At 39.1% G+C, this 20,772-nt stretch overlaps 2 protein-coding genes across 7 annotated transcripts in view; both read right to left on the reverse strand.

Moving 5' to 3' along the window:
- The window catches only part of rgs12b (regulator of G protein signaling 12b), a 60,365-nt gene extending 53,574 nt beyond the window's left edge, over window positions 1-6,791 (reverse strand). Inside the window, exons 1-2 of one of the 2 annotated variants that reach the window (XM_059554375.1) lie at window positions 6,686-6,791; window positions 990-3,096 (exon numbers count right to left, since the gene is read on the reverse strand). In XM_059554375.1, coding sequence (XP_059410358.1) covers window positions 990-2,954 — 1,965 coding nt within the window. In that variant the 5' untranslated portion in view covers window positions 2,955-3,096; window positions 6,686-6,791. Of the gene's footprint in view, window positions 1-989; window positions 3,097-6,685 lie in introns of those variants that run through there. The other variant, XM_059554376.1, reaches the window with a different exon arrangement.
- Window positions 6,792-9,276: 2,485 nt separating this feature from the next.
- The window catches only part of htt (huntingtin), a 45,585-nt gene continuing 34,089 nt past the window's right edge, over window positions 9,277-20,772 (reverse strand). For all 5 annotated transcript variants that reach the window (XM_059554379.1, XM_059554378.1, XM_059554377.1 and 2 more), the window contains 14 exons: window positions 17,614-17,717; window positions 17,380-17,534; window positions 17,161-17,300; window positions 16,985-17,067; window positions 16,541-16,671; window positions 16,329-16,461; window positions 14,783-14,938; window positions 14,505-14,695; window positions 13,894-14,008; window positions 12,352-12,565; window positions 11,930-12,035; window positions 11,677-11,839; window positions 10,261-10,421; window positions 9,277-10,124 (listed from right to left, as the gene is read on the reverse strand). In XM_059554379.1, coding sequence (XP_059410362.1) covers window positions 9,911-10,124; window positions 10,261-10,421; window positions 11,677-11,839; window positions 11,930-12,035; window positions 12,352-12,565; window positions 13,894-14,008; window positions 14,505-14,695; window positions 14,783-14,938; window positions 16,329-16,461; window positions 16,541-16,671; window positions 16,985-17,067; window positions 17,161-17,300; window positions 17,380-17,534; window positions 17,614-17,717 — 2,066 coding nt within the window. In that variant the 3' untranslated portion in view covers window positions 9,277-9,910. The remainder of the gene's footprint in view (window positions 10,125-10,260; window positions 10,422-11,676; window positions 11,840-11,929; window positions 12,036-12,351; window positions 12,566-13,893; window positions 14,009-14,504; window positions 14,696-14,782; window positions 14,939-16,328; window positions 16,462-16,540; window positions 16,672-16,984; window positions 17,068-17,160; window positions 17,301-17,379; window positions 17,535-17,613; window positions 17,718-20,772) is intronic.

The raw sequence follows: 20,772 nt of genomic DNA on the forward strand, positions 1-20,772 counted from the left end.
GAACATGCAAGTGTGACCATCTCTTTTCAGTTGAGGGTACTGCCCAAATTGTGAAGGGCTCATGCTATTGTGGCTTCAGAAACATAATTGCTTTTACTTCAACAAATGAAAGAGACATGATGAGCCAAAAGGGTTCTGCTATTGTTGTTCCACAACTGCATCACATGGCTTTGGAGCAACATGAACCAATGAAAGAATTTTCATATGGATGAACCATTTCTAAAATTAAAATTACAGATTAATTTCAGTGCTTTGACATCTACCACCCAAAACTTGAACTGCTGGAGTCCCATCAAAGGCAGTCAGATCAGGTCAATAGCTCACAGCCATTTAAATGGAAAGTTTTCCACTGGGAGATTGATTCGAACCCAGCACTGTATCTCAATCTTCTCGTCTCAGGGTCAGTTTTAACAAGTTCCCTCCAAGCGAGGAGCAGCAGCTGAAGCAGCAAATGGGAATGGTCAGCCTGGCTACGCATGTCACCTACCTGACAGAATTATTTTTGACAGTGAAGTGTTTGTGCAGTTTTACTGAGGGACAATGCAAAACTATAAGAGCAACAGCACATTTTAAATATAAAATGAGTGGGAATATCAGTGAACCTTCTATTTTTTTTTTTTTTTTTTTTTTTTTGCAAAAACACTCTGTGGTGGAAATTCCTAGCGCAATTGAAAACAGCAAAGTAAAGGATCATGCCGTGCCTGATAATAAGAACAAGGAAAAAGTGATATCCGTTCCAAGAACATTCGTTTTCGCCTGCAAGAACTTTCTGCACAGACAACAGTTGTTTGAACAACACATTCACCGGCTCGTTTACCAGTGTACTACACTTGTATCAAATTTAAAATCATTACTTACTAATTCTTCCTAATCCTGAGGATCACTTACTGTTGTAATTCTGAATGCATTTCGATTTGTGGTCAACTCCTCTGGAAAGAGGTAGCCTTGAAAACAGAACTTGAATCGGGGCCTTCAAAAAAATATCTTACCTTTTTCTCTGAATCTTTCATTCTTCTGCAATCGTTCGATTGCTGCTGATGCTCTCGTAGGTTCTTCTCCCCAAACAGCTTCTTAGCCCACTCATCCTTCTGCGCATGGACACGGTGAGGCTGTGAGGCAATCTCGCCTGCAGCACGGTAGCGGTCGGCTGGAATCTTACTCATGGGTGGAGGCAGGGTGCTACAGTTAGCACTGGACCATCCATCTGTGGACTCTGCATAAGACTCCTGATCACTGTTGTGCCCCTGACGCCAGTCACTCAGGACGTGAACTGGCAGCCAACGCTGGCCTGATGCCCCCGTCACCTTCTTGCCATTGGCGGAATAGTGCGAGCGTGAAGGAAGACCTGACACATCCAGCCGTGAGGAGGAGTTTAGATGCCTGCCAGAAAGCAGAGGTGGGTCTCCGTGGGAATGTGGATGGGGCTGAGGGTGATCTACAAACTGGTCAGGGCGGTAGCCATTACGATGTGAGATCGGCGGTGTCGGCGGTGGTGGTGGTGGAAGACCTCCAAGGACACCCTGGCTACGAGGTCCTGGTGGATTTTCCCATATTCCTGTGGGAACATGGCGACTAGGGTTTGCGCCCAAGTCAACCAAGAGGACTCGATTGTTCTTCTCCTCTGGCAAGAAGTTGCCGATGCCACTGTCACTGTTGCTACTTGTGCTGTTGTTCTGCTGAGCATCTAGATCACCATCGAGGAAAGCTCGAGCTCGCATACCCTCTATAGATTCTCCCATATCACGGTAAAGCACTGACACAAACTGTAGAAGTGGCTGGGAAGTCGGTGGGAACTCCAAGCAGCCACCGGTATCTGGATCTGGAGTGCAGTCAAAGCCAAATCGTCTGGCTACACCTTGGTGGACCTTATGATGACAGAGTTCAGGGTCTACGATAAAGACGTGACAAGACGTACGCAAGCCATGCTCTTCCTCACCGTGTCGATTCATGGCATGGTCATTTGTGGCTTGCATTGTGACAAGTCCAAAGAAGCGGCGGTCGTCTGGACACACGGCACTGAATGCTAACTTCTCTGCAGGGTAAGTGGCTAGAACAGAACCTCGATCGTTGCACAGCTGTACACAATCATGCATGACTTTGAGCAGGACCAACGAGTGTATTTTTTGTTCTGCACGCAGACGTCTCATACAGCCACGAATCGCCTGCAGGCTGTCACTTTCCAAATTGGCACTTGTTGAAGCTAATTCAATAGATCCCAAGTATCCCACAACCATCCCAACATTGAGTATACCCGCAGAGTCTGCATTTTGCAACAGGGCAAATTCATCTTGCTGTTCAAACATATCAACGAACACAGAGTCATCATTGAGCACTTTGGCCATCTCCTCTTCAGTGAGCAAGTTGGGATCGCTCTGTCGGGTGCCGGCGTTACCGTACGAGAAGTCTGGCTCTGAGAGAGCCCTGGTTTTAGAAGCAGATGCACAAGCTACTGCCTTCTCCGAGCTGCTGGATGAGTGGCTGGAATTTTCAAAGATCATGTTAAAGATTCCACCAGACTGCATTTCTGCTACTACACGTTCTGCACGGTTTATGCCAAGTGTCTTTGAGTCTATCTTTGGCCGCAACCAGTGGCTCTTGTGGTCATTGAAGCCCAATTCTTCATCGCTTGAACATGAATCTAGATGTGGATTGTTATGACTGCCTTCAGCAATGACCAAGTGTAGGACACCTGTACAGCGGCCAACCAGCTTCACAACGTCCTCATGAGATGCTTTGGACACATTGATGTCGTTCACGCTTAGTATCTGATCTCCAGAGCGAAGGCCCACATAGTCAGCTGGACTACCTTTCAGGATGCAATTCAGCACACATGGAGACTGACCAGATAGTGTAAAGCCATAGCCTGTTCTTCCCCTCGCGACCTCCACCGCTCTTATGCGCGCAGATGGCTGTGCATTCACACGCCTCCTGCCTTGCTCTGATTGCCTGAACATCCTTGCCTTGATCCCCGTTTTACTCTCTTCTGACTAGGGCTCACAAAAGCAGAGACGGTGGGTTTAGTGATATCATCCTTCCGGCTCCAGAGCCCAAGTCTAAGGCACTAACGTGGTGCATGACTGAATATTCATACAATACCTTCATAAAGGAGAGAGGGAAAAAGTTCATTAATACATTGAAAAATTAATCATAACATTAAGAGAAAATCATATGGAAATGGTGAGCAGGTAATTTCAGTTATTAAAATATGCATTTCAAGTTGACTAAATTATTAAAGATTAATTTAAACATTGAGAATTGCAATAACTGTTACTGCTTAATCATGATTATTCCTTAATTTTAGAATAGGCTTTTTTTCATACAGATCTATTTCAAAATACCAACATTTAGATTTTTTATATCTTCAAAAACACACACACACACACACACACATATATATATACAACCCGAATTCCGGAAAAGTTGGGACGTTTTTTAAATTTTAATAAAATGAAAACTAAAGCAATTTCAAATCACATGAGCCAATATTTTATTCACAATAGAACATAGATAACGTAGCAAATGTTTAAACTGAGAAATTTTACCCACTTAATTAGCTAATTTAAAATTTAATGCCTGCTACAGGTCTCAAAAAAGTTGGCACGGGGGCAACAAATGGCTAAAAAAGCAAGCAGTTTTGAAAAGATTCAGCTGGGAGAACATCTAGTGATTAATTAAGTTAATTGATATCAGGTCTGTAACATGATTAGCTATAAAAGCTTTGTCTTAGAGAAGCAGAGTCTCTCAGAAGTAAAGATGGGCAGAGGCTCTCCAATCTGTGAAAGACTGCGTAAAAAAATTGTGGAAAACTTTAAAAACAATGTTCCTCAACGTCAAATTGCAAAGGCTTTGCAAATCTCATCATCTACAGTGCATAACATCATCAAAAGATTCAGAGAAACTGGAGAAATCTCTGTGCGTAAGGGACAAGGCCGGATACCTTTATTGGATGCCCGTGGTCTTCGGGCTCTCAGACGACACTGCATCACTCATCGGCATGATTGTGTCAATGACATTACTAAATGGGCCCAGGAATACTTTCAGAAACCACTGTCGGTAAACACAATCTGCCGTGCCATCAGCAGATGCCAACTAAAGCTCTATCATGCAAAAAGGAAGCCATATGTGAACATGGTCCAGAAGCGCTGTCGTGTCCTGTGGGCCAAGGCTCATTTAAAATGGACTATTTCAAAGTGGAATAGTGTTTTATGGTCAGACGAGTCCAAATTTGACATTCTTGTTGGAAATCACGGACGCCGTGTCCTCCGGGCTAAAGAGGAGGGAGACCTTCCAGCATGTTATCAGCGTTCAGTTCAAAAGCCAGCATCTCTGATGGTATGGGGGTGCATAAGTGCATACGTTATGGGCAGCTTGCATGTTTTGGAAGGCTCTGTGAATGCTGAAAGGTATATAAAGGTTTTAGAGCAACATATGCTTCCCTCCAAACAACGTCTATTTCAGGGAAGGCCTTGTTTATTTCAGCAGGACAATGCAAAACCACATACTGCAGCTATAACAACAGCATGGCTTCGTCGTAGAAGAGTCCGGGTGCTAACCTGGCCTGCCTGCAGTCCAGATCTTTCACCTATAGAGAACATTTGGCGCATCATTAAACGAAAAATACGTCAAAGACGACCACAAACTCTTCAGCAGCTGGAAATCTATATAAGGCAAGAATGGGACCAAATTCCAACAGCAAAACTCCAGCAACTCATAGCCTCAATGCCCAGACGTCTTCAAACTGTTTTGAAAAGAAAAGGAGATGCTACACCATGGTAAACATGCCCCGTCCCAACTATTTTGAGACCTGTAGCAGAAATCAAAATGGAAATGAACTCATTTTGTGCATAAAATTGTAAACTTTCTCAGTTTAAACATTTGTTATGTTATCTATGTTCTATTGTGAATAAAATATTGGCTCATGTGATTTGAAAGTCTTTTAGTTTTCATTTTATTAAAATTTAAAAAACGTCCCAACTTTTCCGGAATTCGGGTTGTATATATATATACAGTACAGACCAAAAGTTTGGACACACATTCTCATTCAAAGAGTTTTCTTTATTTTCATGACTATGAAAATTGTAGATTCACACTGCAGTCATCAAAACTATGAATTAACACATGTGGAATTATATATGGAATTATATACATAACAAAAAAGTGTGAAAAAACTGAAAATGTCATATTTTAGGTTCTTCAAAGTAGCCACCTTTTGCTTTGATTACTGCTTTGCACACTCTTGGCATTCTCTTGATGAGCTTCAAGAGGTAGTCACCTGAAATGGTCTTCCAACAGTCTTGAAGGAGTTCCCCGAGAGATGCTTAGCACTTGTTGGCCCTTTTGCCTTCTGTCTGCGGTCCAGCTCACCCCTAAACCATCTGGATTGGGTTCAGGTCCGGTGGCTGTGGAGGCCAGGTCATCTGGTGCAGCACCCCATCACTCTCCTTCTTGGTCAAATAGCCCTTGATGCCTTCAGTGTGACTCTACAATTTTCATAGTCATGAAAATAAAGAAAACTCTTTGAATGAGAAGGTGTGTCCAAACTTTTGGTCTGTACTGTATATATTAGTGTTCAAATTAGAAATGTCCAGGTGGTGGACTGATAAACCAATACATGTATATGGAACCAACATGACTACAAGGATTCATTTTTTAAAAACTTGGAACTTGTGTTTTCAAAATATCTTTTTATCATCCCGTCATTTTGCACTGACCCACATAACTTAATGTTATATATAATGCATGTAAAATATAACGATATAAAACTAACAATATTATAACCAAATAAAAAATACAAGCCTTACTTGACATTTATATGCACTACGCATTTTAAAGGCGGAGTACAGTGTTTTTGAAAAGTAGCGTGGAATTAGCATTTATAATTATAAACATGAAACTGACAGGATACACAAACTCACAAATGTAACAACGTTAGTGTTTGTCATCGACATATTTTCCTTGGTTTCCTAAAAGACTTTCTTAAAGTTACAGATGCGAAGAAGACTCATCCACTCTTGCTGTCGGTCCCTCCTTCTTTTCCCCATTGTTGGAATACCCACGCGTCAACATGTGTAACCATGACAATGGAACTGTCTCCAGACATTCTCATCGCTCATTGGTTTCCATGGCTGTCAATCATCTCGACGGACCCAAAGCCCCAAAACCCAGTTGGATGGAGGCTTGCCAACTGACCACAAGAGTTATGCTACAGGTGTCCAAGTCAAAACGAGTGAAAAATGAGTAGAAGTATAAAAAATAAAAACACCGTGCACGTCTTAATACCTAATACATTCTAGATTCAATTAATATTTAATATCGATATCGAGAGCCGAGCTGCCTCGGTGTTGGTTTTCGCGAGTAACAGCTGGGCAGTGAGCAACATCTAACGGTTTGAATCATAGGCAAAAGTAAGCCTGACTAGAATAACATATAGAGACACTACTCGTACAAATCTATAAAAATATATATATCCCATTATAGATCCGCATGCAGTTAAAAAGCGTATTGTACCTAAAACGTTTTAATATCAGCAGAAAGTGCAAGAAATTCCCATGGCTACATTGCTAACATTAGCCGCCACTTCCCAGAAACTTTCCTGTGGGGAAGAAATAAAGAAATCGTTGCATTACAGTACAGATATCAGGGACTTATAGATCAAAGTTATATTTTAAGTAATTAGTGTTCTTACTTGTGACGGATGTGTCCAAAGCTGATGTGAAGTTTAGTGACATGGTAACCTTAGTGCTGCATAAGGAGTAAACAAAAGGAAAGGGCAGCTGGTGTGTGGACAGCAGAAGAGGAGGAGGAGGAAACTACATCTGTTTTCTTCTTCTTCTTCTTGTGTAAAGACAGCACCGGTAAAGGGCTTTTCCTGTATGTGACATTGGATTTAGGGCTATAATTCAGTTTATCCTCAAGTGTTATATAGATGTGGTGTTTACGAGTTGAATGGCTTTAAGAAATATACCCTTCCAAGTTCACACTAGAACCACTTAAAGTCATTTAACAATTGTTCTTGTTCTTTAAATAGGTCTGTAGAAAGTGACAGATTTTAACACCTAGGGTGCTTCACATTACAGATGGGATTATCAAGAAATATGGTTTATTTTAAGATCATTAGTAGCAAATAATTTGGTTAATAATTAACAGCTGCTGCTGTTGAACTGACATAAACATAAATGTAAAACTCTATTTCATACACAAGCCCTGGGCTTGGAATCTCCCATGTGTTCAGCACAGAAAGTTAATAACCTGCGCTTTTCAGGGGATTACTATGGAGTCAATTTAATTGACTCCATAGATTACCACCCTGAACTCAAAAACATCCAAATCCATTATCAAGCATAAAACATAAAACATCCAACCACGGAGTAGAAAATGTTTAAAGCATATGGGTAACTGTATTTTTTAAAAAAAGTAATAATGATGAAAAAATGTAATCACAATATTTCAGGGCTCTTCAACTACTTAAGGGCCATATTCTTTGAAGGACTAGTTTTCTAAATCTAATGCATACCAAATACCCAACTGTCGCATTACAAAAATTATAATGATAATAAAAAAAAAAGAAGTGTTTCGCCTCTTTTCCCCTTTAAAACTCCCATTCTGTGTAGAATAAAGTTGAAAATAGCAGACAGGCTGGATTTAGATTGAGTCACTAGTTGACAAGCCCCACAATATGTGCTAAATGAAAAATGCAATTAAACAAACTGAAGATTTTACATCTTTTATTCATTTCTAAATTATATAGGCTATTATAGTATTTTCATGATTTCTGACAGTTGAAAATTGTGATGGGCACAGTAGTAACATTAATTCTGCAGTATTTCACATTTGGTCCAACCATGTTGGTGGTCTTTATGAACAGCATTCAAGTTATTCCAGCTGTACATGACCCCTAACCCTACTATCCTATTTAGCCCAACAAAACTGAGATTTAAAGATCTTCAAAAGTCACTAAAGGTGTGTTTTTAAAGGACACAGTATGCATATTTGCCAATTATATAAATCCATTATTTTGAATGGTTCTATAATCTGTAGATTTGCAAGAAATCCTGCAGGCAAGGGGCAATATTTACCATGATATACCATGAAGTAAAGGCTTTTCACTGAGCTGTGAAAATATCAAGTATTAATTGCTATGTATATGTTCTGCTTCACTAAGACAAAGCAGACATTTCATCGAATCATAATAAACATATACATACTAGACATGAACAGCTTATTGTCTCCATGGAAGCATGCAATGAATCATGTAATTTCCCAAATTTGTCTGTTATTGGTAGTTACGGTTATGCAATTTCCATGTAGACTGAGCTGACCAACAAACGAGTCACCTCGTTTCAAATGTTGTCATCACATAAAATATTGACTCAATATTGAAAGCAGACTAAAGCATGCTTCAAGTTAATATACATCCTCATCTTCTCAAATAGACTTATATTTACAGTAAAGGTTTTTATGCCACCAGAGATGGATACATTATTGTTTTTTAGTCTCTCTAAAATGAAAGGTTGGGTTATTGTGCATTCTCTTTACACCTTCTCATGTCCACCAATAGGTGTTGTCATGCACCACACTTCATTTATTTAATCACAAATAGTATTTCTTTTACACAAATTGTACATTGATGTAAACACACTATAGATTAAAATACATCCAGTCATTATCCATTATTTTGTGGACAATTTTTTCATCAATAATCGTATCTTTCATCCTGAGCTTTTGAAAGAAATTTAACAAAAACTAAAGATGTGTTTCAAAGGACAGTGTAGATCTGAGCTGCAAATTTCAGATGCATAAACCATCATCTAAAAACCTCTCTATGCTAACTGCTATGGCTATTTCAAACCTTGTCCATACAAAAGGATTTAAGAGATTCACATTTGTGATCTGGTTTTTCTCGGCCTTAAAAAAAATATCACTTTAAAAACAATAAATATAGACAACCAAATTTTAAGAGGAAAAATAAACTGTGTTCCAGGCAATTTACCCCTCTTACCTAGTAAGTCAAACACATTTTACATTTAAATACACAAAAAATCTTATCATACCCATTTTCATACGTACCCTCTCCCACATTAGAGGGGATATACAAATTCAATTTACAATCTATTTTCGCTTCAAAATAAATTATTTTAAACTGAATAAGTGGCGAGTGTATGAAAGTGAGCGTCTTTCTGAGAGTATGGACTGTTGGAGAGGAGAGGAGAGACCGACATTGTATAAAAATACCCAGATGTATTGATTTTAGCAAGTTTGGACAATAAGTAACTGATCTTGGATCTGCTGAATTTCGGAAGTGCAGGAGATATTTTAATTGCATTTGCATCATGTTTTTAAGAACATTCACTACAATATGTTCTTTAGTCAGTTTGTTTCTAGTTGAAAATTCTCTATATTAGAATATAACGTTACTAATGATGGAAACGCATTGTTAGATAACCTTTTTGACCAGCCTCACAGTTTTGCCCCAGTAACATTCTTTGATACCAGATGAAGAGCATTTATACATACAAAACACAGAGAAGACAAGCTTGCATCCATATAGACTTTTAAGACGTTAAGTGACATACCGTGAAATATTCTGATGGTAGCAATGCTTTTCTTTTTTTAATTACAGATTCTGGTGTGCTGGGGTTTTTGTGGCCACATACTTGAATGGATGTGCAGCCCTGCATGGATTGGTCCCACTGTCTCTAATAACTATGAACTACTTGGGGCAATGTCCTCTGGTGTATAACGATACCGTTACTGCTCCATACATCCAATCAGAGATAACTGTTTGTTGTTGCCATGCATCCTGATGTGTAACGTTCTGATAAGTGTGATGTCTTCTGCTCGGGTACTGTTACCATCTTTTTGATGCCTAATTTGCAGTGACGATGCTAATGATACAATATGTTTTTTTGTATTATAGTGACGTGTCTAGGTGAATGCTCTGCAAACAGCAAAGTAACTGGTAATACGGACTACCAGGTGAAGCCACCATCTCAAAGACCGACTGGAAGGCCCTGCGGTCTAACTCCTCGTCGATCTGGTGTCGGTAGAAATCCATAGCTACCAGACAAAAGAGGCTAATATCCACTGTGTCGGACTTCCCCATGCGACTGATGACATGCGGCAGGCTAAAGTGAAGATGTTAAGGAAAACAAGGATGAAGAGGAAAAAAAGAAAAGGAAGTATGGAATAGGAAGTGTGCTATTACCAATACAAGGGGTGCAATAACTGCACCAACTGAAAATGATATGTGTTTAAGGATACAGTGCAGATATCCACTGGCTGGTCGAGGCACTGACAAAGAAACAAGACAGGCTCCACATTGCCATGGCGACAGGCGTCCTCTGTGTGAAGTTCGACAGTGAGAGTAGCACCCAGTCACGCACCATGGAGGACTGCCCAGTTGCATGAAGTGTCTGAAATACCTGAATCGAGAAATATATGCACTATGAATATATAGTGAAAGACAATGAGATCTAATTTTGCACTTTTAAGAAGCAAAAGCATTTAAGATCACAGAGTACCTAACACATTATAGGGTTAGTTCACACAAAAATGTAAATTGTCATTAATTACTCACCCTCATGTCGTTCCAAACTCCCTAAGAACCTCGCTCATCTCCGGAACACAAATTAAGATATTTTTCTTGAAATTTGAGAGCTTTCTGACCCTGTATAAACAGCAACGCAACTGACATGTTCAAGACCCAAAAAGGTAGTGAGGACATCATTAAAATAGTCCATGTGACATCAGTGGTTCAACGGTTATTTTAAGAAGCTACAAGAATAAATTTTGCGGGCAAAGAAAACAAAAATTAGGGCTTCATTCAACAATTTCTGACACAGTGCTGACACAGGAGCCATGTTTACAAGCCAAAGGAAGACATATGCTGTACATAAAAAAATTCGACAGAGAGGATGGCTTGCCATCATACATTCAGTTTTTACGTAGCTTCATAACATTACGTTTGAAAAACTGATGTCACATGGACTCTTTTAACAATGTCCTTACTATTTTTCTGGGCCTTGAACATGTCAGTTGCGTTGCTGTCTATGCAGGATTCCACCAAAAATATCTTAATTTGTGTTCTGAAAATGAACGAAGGTCTCATGGGTTTAGACATGGTACCAGATTTCGGGGCACTTTAAAATACTGAGAATAATTATTTATTAAACATTTTTCAGAATTTGGAATGCATTTTAAGAATACTTTTCCCCATCAACTGGTCACAATATACAATACCGCTGTATGCTGCATCAAAAACGTGTGTGCACTCTGATGTAAACAAGCGGAGCACATGAGAGACGCACATTCACTCTCTGACAGCAGATACGCTACTTTCTATTATAATTAATTATTTCGCTCTTTAATCGGTGTAAAATCTTTAACTTTATACATTTTGTTTATTGCTTTATTGTAATTAAATGTTCGGTTATTTTTGTTATAAGAAAAAGGTTATTAAACCTGTTATATTGAATTATGCAACACTTTTTTGCAACTCAACTTATTGTGAAAATACCGTATACCGTGATAAAAGCAAGAGCAATTAATTGCAACATGAAAATTTGATACAGGCATATCCCTATATGGGTTTAGAATGACATGAGGGTGAGTAATTTATGAATTGATGTGTGAACTAGCCCTTTACGTAAGATTCTGCACCCAAAAAGTGTCACTTGCCTTGTATACCACTGTAGCCATGAATTGTGGGTAAGGTTGCTGATTGGACAAGAACTCCCCAATGACTTTGTTCATGATGTCCTGCAGTGGGAAAAAGTCATCCAGGAACTGAGGAAGGATGCGGGCTACCACACGCGCCTCACTTGGAAAGCCTTTACGAATCCTACGGCAAGAATTTCCCATAGATTAATTAGTGGAATACAAAAAATGGTTTTTAATTAGGGTAAGTTTCTTCAAAAAGAGACATACGTACCTGTCAAACAGGACGGATACGCGCTCCATTGCAACAATGACCGATTCGCTGTCAGGAGCTGTGGGGTCTGCATCAGCAGGGTGCCCGGGACTTCCCTTCTCTTTTCCTGTTGGGTAAAATTGAGGAACAGCCCCATAATGGATCCACCCAGATAAAAATTGATTTCTATACAACCCTAGATCTCGTATGTTCATTTGAATATCAATCTTCTTATCTAGTATTTTCACAGAAACAAAATTAAACAACCTGTCACATTAGACACTTTTTTTGCTGAATTCATACTGAGGACTGGGTTACTATGTGCTCTGTTAGTAGGGTGAGCATCTAAGGTGAGTCTGTTCTTATGGCTGTTGGGTGTTAATAAGGTGGGTAAGTATTAAAGATGAAGCTGAAATGTGTCCTGCCTTCCTCTCCAGCCACACCTGTGTACATGCAGGTGAGCATGAGACCCAGGGCAGCCATGGCACGGTGTGGGCTGGGCATGTTCACACGTTCAACGCTCAGCTTCACTAGCGTCTCTGCATCCATGCGTGACAGCTGCTCAGACAAAAGCAACCGCTCCAGACCTCGCAGAACACAGTGGTAGATGATGGATGGTGTGGCCTCCTCACTAGCAGACAGCATCATACAGCATATCTGGAAATGTAGAAAAGGTACAAGAGTAGAGAGTCACAGGACGATTATACACAATGACTACAAAATTTGTCTAAAAATGTTTTTATTTAATGAAAAATTAGCCTTATTAAAAAAACTATTATTTTTAAGCTTTTTTTTTAAACAAGATTCTGCTGAATGTGTTCCTCCTGTGCTGGCTGGATTAGGACAGTCATGGATAAATAAAGGTGACAATAAAACTTCCAGTAGGTGGAAGCAAATCCCCGTTTTAATAAAATATTTATTGAATCATTCAAATCAAACGACTGTTTTAAAATGGCTAATTCAATTAGAATCTAAACAAGTGAATGAACCACTGGCTCACATGATTAATTCAAAAACAGATTCATTCAAGAAACACTACATTACTCTAGAATGTTGTATAAAATTATTAGCAAATTTATCTACTGCATTCTAATGGGCTTCATCGTGCAGTGCTTGCTTTGGACTCAGTCTCAAGATGTGTTTTTGTTTTTTGCAAAGTCTTTGACATACTTGTCAGCTCTCCTATCATCTCTCACAGTCCCTCACAGTCACACACATTCAGCACAATGACATCATGTCAGGGGAATGTCTTTAAATTCTAATCAAGGAAAAATCGTACCTTTTGTTGTCTTCTTTTTAAAGAACTTCAAAAGTTGTGCTTGAACCATTTTGCACGAAAAATTACGTAAACTTGCTTCAGCTTGTGCGCAGTTTGTTACAGTACTGAGTTCTGATTGGCCAATCCCCATTATTTAGTTCAGGAATCATTATAAGTAGAGAATTTCAACATTTAATTTGCACAATAAATTGTACATAATACACATTATAAATCTAAAGGGGATTATTTTTTTTTCTACAAATATCAGATTTTAATTCAGAAATATAATTTCATGCCACGTGACATTTTACAACCTGAATATACCTTGCACTGTTGCAAAAAAGGTCAAATTATAAGATAATATCTTGTTTTGTAGTCTTTGTCACAAATTATTTTTTCTCTTAACAATGTAATGGCAAACTTTTTTTTAACTACTAACAATGAATATATTTATAGATTTGGGGGGGAAAAAACAGTTGACGTTCAGAATCAGATTGAGCAGTTAACTCTTTCCCTTCCATTGACAGACTTTCCAGCTTTCTATGACAAAAAAAAGTTTCTCTCTTTTTTTTGGTTCAAAAATTAGATTACTCATTCAAATGTCGATAAAAACAGAATGCATGAAGCTAGGGTTGACAGGCAACTCTCTTTTTCTTTTTTAAACACTGGCAGGGAAAGAGTTACTATTTCAACACTTTTTTTTTCCCAAAGTGTGGCCTCTACCAACCTGAATAATCCCGGCATTGAAATCGGACCCTACATCCAGGGGGTAGTTCTCCATCATGTAGAAGGCCACTGCACACATCACCAACACATGCTGCTGGTTGTGTAGATTCACACATCTGAGAGACACACACCAACAGTGTTCTGCATAAACACACTCATCTATTTTCAGGGAGGCTATTTGATGCTAATTCTAGCCCTGGTCTTTAATGAGGGGTCTCAGATCTCAGTAAGACACCATACATTACAGCTAATGAGGAGCTGATGACCATGCACCGTGCAGGCGTGTGTTGTGATTGCCAGTGTGAACCTATTATTGAGTCTCCCAGCATGCCACAGAGACTTTGGCATTAGCTTTGACTGCATGGGGCATAACCTCTTAAGAGAGATGCTAACAGTATGAAATCTTTCATCCAATGCAGGACGCAAGCCGTTAACCTCTCATCCCATATTCTCTTAAATAAAACAGCAAATATTAAGAGATAGTGTAACACTAATGAATGGTGTGGAGTAGAGGTTAAAGCTCAAGGCTGGTAATAGGAACAGTGATAATTCAATCCCACCAAAGTCAGACCGCGAAGTGCGTGTATGCATACAGGTTGTAGTGTTACTCACTGTGCTGTAGCTCTAAGGTTAGAGAGCAGGTATTCACTGACGGTAGGTATAAGCTGGTGTGCAGTATCATCCAGTAGGTCGCACTCCAGCACGTACAGAACGCCGTGAAGAGCGCCAATTCGACTGGGCAGATGAGTGCTGCGCAAGGTGCTCTCCAACAGACGGCACACAGGCTCTGCGATGGCTTTATCCTAACATGAATACATTAGTCCAGACTGTTAAATAGCTGTAACTGCTTTATTTATATAGCTACTGCATGAGTGCATATATATGCTCACCATGCCAAGCACTGCGGCTGCTTTGCAGATAGCTGGCACGAGGTACTGGTTGATAATCTCATCTTCTGGTGGATGGACCTTCTGCAGCTCAGTCAGAGTGGAGAACATCATATCAAACTGATTCCTCTCGGTGAAGAGATCAGACACTGCCAGCAGCTTGAAGACACACAGAGACAAAGAAAGGATTTGTGTTAACTGTACAGGAAGAGCAGAGGTAAGTGTACAGAAGAACATTTGAATGTGTACGCTCTTAATAAACACGTTCAAACTCTCAAATGTGTATTTACTGTGCTGGGCAACAAATGTTGAAATATGTTCTATCGAATCACTAAACAAACACACAGTATGACTAATCTAGTCTGATTCATGAACAAATTACTCCTGTGACCCAGTTCTTATAAAGAATCACAAAACAACTCAAAACTCAGGAGTTATCAGTCTGAATCGGTCTTCATAAAATAAATGATGTACTTAATGACAGTGGATGCTTAATTTAAATCTGACTCACTTTAATTATGTCTGATTTGGAATGAGGCAAGAACTGTTTTGTAAACTTTTGCTTTGTGAAGCGCAAGAAATTATTACTGATTAGTTCATGACAACATGTTAGCAAAATATTTCACTTAAACAATTTCTGTAAATTCCAGCTTAATTTAAATAAAAATACTGAATCATAAATTCAATGTTTAAAACATTAAAAACGCAGTATGCAAGTTTCACCACTAGACATCACTTATTTCACTGGAGGCATCTGGCATTGCTAAGCAACCTTGACCTGCGCTCTCCATGAAGACGCGGTAGTTTCAGCAAAGGATAAAATGCATTTGCAGCACTACAAGTCGCTTGCAGAAACTCTGCTACAAAACTTATTTAAAAATATCCCTATGATCAGTTGTTCCTTCCTCTTGGCTGCTTACAATGAAGCTGATTGGTTGGTTCTTGTCACATGACCTGCGGTGTGCTTGCAGCATTCTGAAAAGTTGAAATGTTTTTATCTCGATGTGGTGCAGATGCACCTGGAAAAAATTAGTGTGTTGCACCGCATGTCCGTCTCGAGTGCATCGCTTCCATTATTAGCATGCCTGCCGCGCCTCTATATTTGAAATAACTAACGTGAGCGCACAAAAGATTCGAACAGCCCCTAAAAAGTGTTGATTTTGCAGTTATTTTGCAACAATAGCTGTTCTATCCAGATCATGGCTGTTTCACTGGGGCCCCAAAAAAAAAACACCATTTTAAATTTTTTGGTGAACAAATGGAAAAATATCAATATTTATTGATTATCATCAAAATGTGAAAAATATTGAGATGTAAATTTTTAGCTCTATCACCCAGCCCTACTACACAACATAAGAGTGTTCCTGTGGCTTAGTGGTAGAGCATTGCGTTAGCAGCACAAAATGTTGTGGGTTCCATTCCCAGGAAACACACGTTAGGTAAAAAATGTTAGCCTGAATGCACTGTAAGTCACTTTGCATCTGCTAAATGCATACATTTTTTATTTTTTATTTATTTATTTATTTTTAAAGCTGATGAATGGACTCACCGATCTGACCACTTCACTGAGGAGCACAACAGGAGTCTTCCTACTACTGGGGCTGCCAGGGAGGATCCACTGACTGTAGAGCTCCAGAAGGAACTGAGAGCAGGAATGGATGTCAACCCCAGCACGGTGCTTTCTGAACAGGATTAAAAGAAAGACAATGAGGGTGTGAACTCTGGAGGATGCTATTCTGCTAGTACCTTAGCAAGTCTGACCTGGAGTTGATAGGCGATACTGGTGGTGAGGCAGGCACTGGAGCATCTGCTTCATCTTCCTCATCCTCACCCCATTCTTCCTCCCTCAGAGGGGTGATGTTATTTCCCAACCAAACAGAGTGAATTGACACCTACAAATTGTACAGTATTGATACTGTAAGTAATGATGTGCCTGAAGCCGAATACCATATTTGGAAATGCAAGGACTATGGCTTTAAAATGAAAACAAAATCTACTAAATAACCGAAAAAATATTTGGCATATACTCCTTATGTTTGTTGGATAACAAGTAAGCTTAAAAAAATAACGCAATATTATACATCAACCTCTAAAATGACTATGCAACAGCGAGTGTGTGAAGTGAATGAGTGTAAACTCTTAATACAAAGCATGAATCAAATATGTTAAGAAAATCAAGGTTTGTAGAGTAGTCAATTTACTAACTTGACCAAGTTTGTAGTCCATGTTGCCAATCTCCCTCTCCGTGTTAATCTGCAACAGAAGTTTCTCATGGCTGATGAGGGTTCCTGAATATTGCAGATAAACACACTCAAAGATCACGGATATGACAAGAGACTGTGCACACATAAAGCAAGAGGATCTTTTGGTTGACCACTGACCTGCCGTTGAGGATGATAAGGATGGCACGGGGTCCCAGGCCTGATAGGGGAAGTGTGTGGCGATGTTGTCTCTCTTTGACACCATGGCTTGAATCTCATGCTCAACCATACCTCTAACGACACTCAGCTTACGACCAAACCTACAAAACACATGTAAAATGTATGATCCACATCTACACCTAGAGGCCCAACACATTAATGAAATAAATGCATACAAACCTGGTATCCAGAGCTTTAAGGATTTTGTTCCGGGGTTGCTGTTCAGGGCAGCTGACGGCTGGATTTCCTGCTGTCGGCAGAGTCATGGCACTCAGCACCAGAGAGGTGATGGCCTGAACTGCCAGTACATTGATCTGAGTCCTCTCCATATCCTCCTGTGACATAAACAGACATGTCTTATCTATCACTCACAGTATCTAAAACGAGTGTTTTGGCCAAAGTTGGATGATTTACCTCTTGCTGGGTTTCTTCTTCTTGGTCCATCGTGATTGGCTGAGTGACCAGCACTCCCAACAGAGTGGCCCATGTCTCCTCAAACTGTGTCCGACTGCTCCAACCTGCAAGACCACATTAATGAATCAAACTGCTTAAATCATTTATTCTAAAAATGACTACACATGAGGTTTGCCTGATGTCAACAGAGTTGACAGATTGTATGAAGCACATCTGTTAAAACAGAAGAGACTAAATTCATTGTCTACTAATTAATTTAAACATTTCACAATCCAAATAGTGCTAAAAATTATGTTTCTCACTTGTGAATGAATGCATGTGTAAAAAGAAATATGCAAAAATACACTAAATAGGCATTTTATATAGGACAGATGTGTTTCCGGTATAATGTGTTTATGTATTTTTTAATCTTTGAAAGAGGGATGTTCACCAAGACTACATTTTGATTGATAAAAAAAAAAATCCAGGTACAGTATATTGTGAAATTTTATTAAAATTAAAAATATATATATTTTAATATATTATGTAACCCATAATGTAATTTATACCTGTGATGGCATTGCTATTCCAGTCTTCAGTGTATGTGATCCTTCAGAAATCATTCTAATATGCTGATCTGGTGCTCAAGAAACATTTCTTATTGTAAATGCTGAACAGTTTTGGATTTTTTTTGGAAACCATGATACTTATTTTCAGAATTCTTCAACAAACAGAAAGCATTTATTTGATTGAAAAAGATGCAATAATGTAAACTTCTTCACCTGTAATCAATTTAATGCATCCTTGCTGAATAAAAAATATTAATTTCCTAATACTGAAAAAAAAATCCTACTGACCCCAAGCTTTTGAGTGACTGTGTTGTTAACTGAACAGAGCAGCTTACCTATTATATATATATATATAAATAACATATAGGTAAGCTGCTCTGTTCAGTTAACAACACTCAAAAGCTTGGGGTCAGTAGGATTTTTTTTTCAGTATTAGGAAATTAATATTTTTTATTCAGCAAGGATGCATTAAATTGATCACAGGTGAAGAAGTTTACATTATTGCATCTTTTTCAATCAAATAAATGCTTTCTGTTTGTTGAAGATATACCGTATACCGTATTTTTCGGACTATAAGTCGCATCAGTCCAAAAATACGTCATGATGAGGAAAAAAACATGAGTCGCACTGGACTATAAGTAGCATTTATTTAGAACCAAGAAAAAACATTACCGTCTACAGCCGCGTGAGGGCGCTCTATGTCTTCAGTGTAGACTACAGGAGCACTGAGCAGCATAGAGCGCCCTCTGGTGGCTGGAGACGGTAATGTTTTCTCTTGGTTCATGTCTCTTAGTTCATTTCTCTTGGTTCATGTCAAATTAATTTTGATAAATAAGTCGCACCTGACTATAAGTCGCAGGACCAGCCAAACTATGAAAAAAGTGTGACTTATAGTCCGGAAAATACGGTATATATATATAACGGGAGACTCTTATCGGGTGATAAAAAAAATATCGCTGTTAATCTATTCTCAAAGTTGGGTTGGGAGCTGGGTCTATACTAAGCAAGCTATGATGACTTTCACCTTGATATTTTATATACCCGACTGGCTGAGGCCTAAAAAGATGCTCAGGACAGTTGACGGGCCACTGCTGCGAATAGTCATGAAAGCTTATATATTTCACGTGTTTTTAAGCCTTTCCGCCTGTCAATTTAAACATTAAAGCATCCAAAAACAAGACGCGTAAAAGCTGAACAGAGCTGGTTACTCGGGCACTGTGTTCGGTGCGGAGAGAGATCGAGAGCCGCGTATCACGGACAGCGACACTGAACCGAGCTCTCTTCTGTGAAGTTCTACTCGAAGTCCCTCCTGCACCTGAACGAACAAATACAAAATCGCAGTTGAACAAACAAAAAGATGTGAAAGAGCCCAATTCAGCACTGAGGTGTTCTGGTGTTCAGGGCTCATGCCGAGAAAGGCGTCTCAAAACTTGAACACCGAATTTGCTTCTTTTTGCTCTTGTGCCGACAAATACATACAAAATATGTCAAAATATCCACCTTGGAAATTATGCTAGAAAAAACTGTCAGTTATTTCTTAAGTGAAAGTAAACAGTTGAGGAAAAAAATGGGATGTGTATTATATTGGATGCGTCCATCGTCTCTTAAAGTGACTGCGCCTAATTTAGCTACTGGCTGCAGTAATGTTAATCCAAGAAAATGAAAATGAAAATCACTCACTGCTCTTGACTGAATTACTTTGTAGTTTTAACAGTCAAACCAAAAATTATTCAGACACCAGATATAATTGTTGATATATATAGCAAAACTGTAATAATGTGAGAAATGTTGAAGGTGTCTGAATAAATGTAGGTTTGATTGTATATTTAATTTTTACATTGAAGACTATCCAGTGCTATTTTACATTTAATTATTTGGTTTCTGTACCTTGACACCTTCAAACTTGAAAAAACGTAAACATTGTGTAAATAGCACAAATAAATAATTAAACAATTTCAAACAGGGCCCACTGGTACAACCTTCACCGGGGCCCCGCTGACCCCAGCTACGGCCCTGCTCACGCCTGTTTCACACATACTCCGTCTGCAGTGCGTATGCAGTCCGTGTGCGTTACGTATGTGGTGCAGCTCGGACTTGATGTGTTTTCACACAGGACGCGTTTGCAGTCCGCTACTCGGTACGTAAACGATTGCTGCACTGCTGCAGACGCAACGCTCCTGGAACACAACTGGAATCCGTTAACATGGGTGCGTAAAAAATATGCAACGCATACGCACTGCAGACGGAGTATGTGTGAAACAGGCGTAAGATTGTTTTTGCACCTTGTGCAATGTGGAATTAGTTTACAGCTTTTTCAAGCACTTTGTGATGGATTTTGTAAACAGGAGATGAGTCCCTTTTCGAATGCACCACCTAGCTTGATAAACCACTTCTCAAAGACTAACTGTTTGTCAATTTTATTTGGGTAACACACATATTCTGAATGCCTTCGACAGAATTCGAATGAGCCATTTTAATCTAGACTAATCTAGATTAATTTCAAAATCCCAGTGCGATTAATCTAGATTAAACAATTTATCTATGCCCACCACTAATTAATATATTATATATATATATTATATATATATATATATATATATATATATATATA

This window comes from Carassius carassius, chromosome 7 (assembly GCF_963082965.1).
Source record: "Carassius carassius chromosome 7, fCarCar2.1, whole genome shotgun sequence".
In the NCBI taxonomy this organism is placed as follows: Eukaryota; Metazoa; Chordata; class Actinopteri; order Cypriniformes; family Cyprinidae; genus Carassius; species Carassius carassius.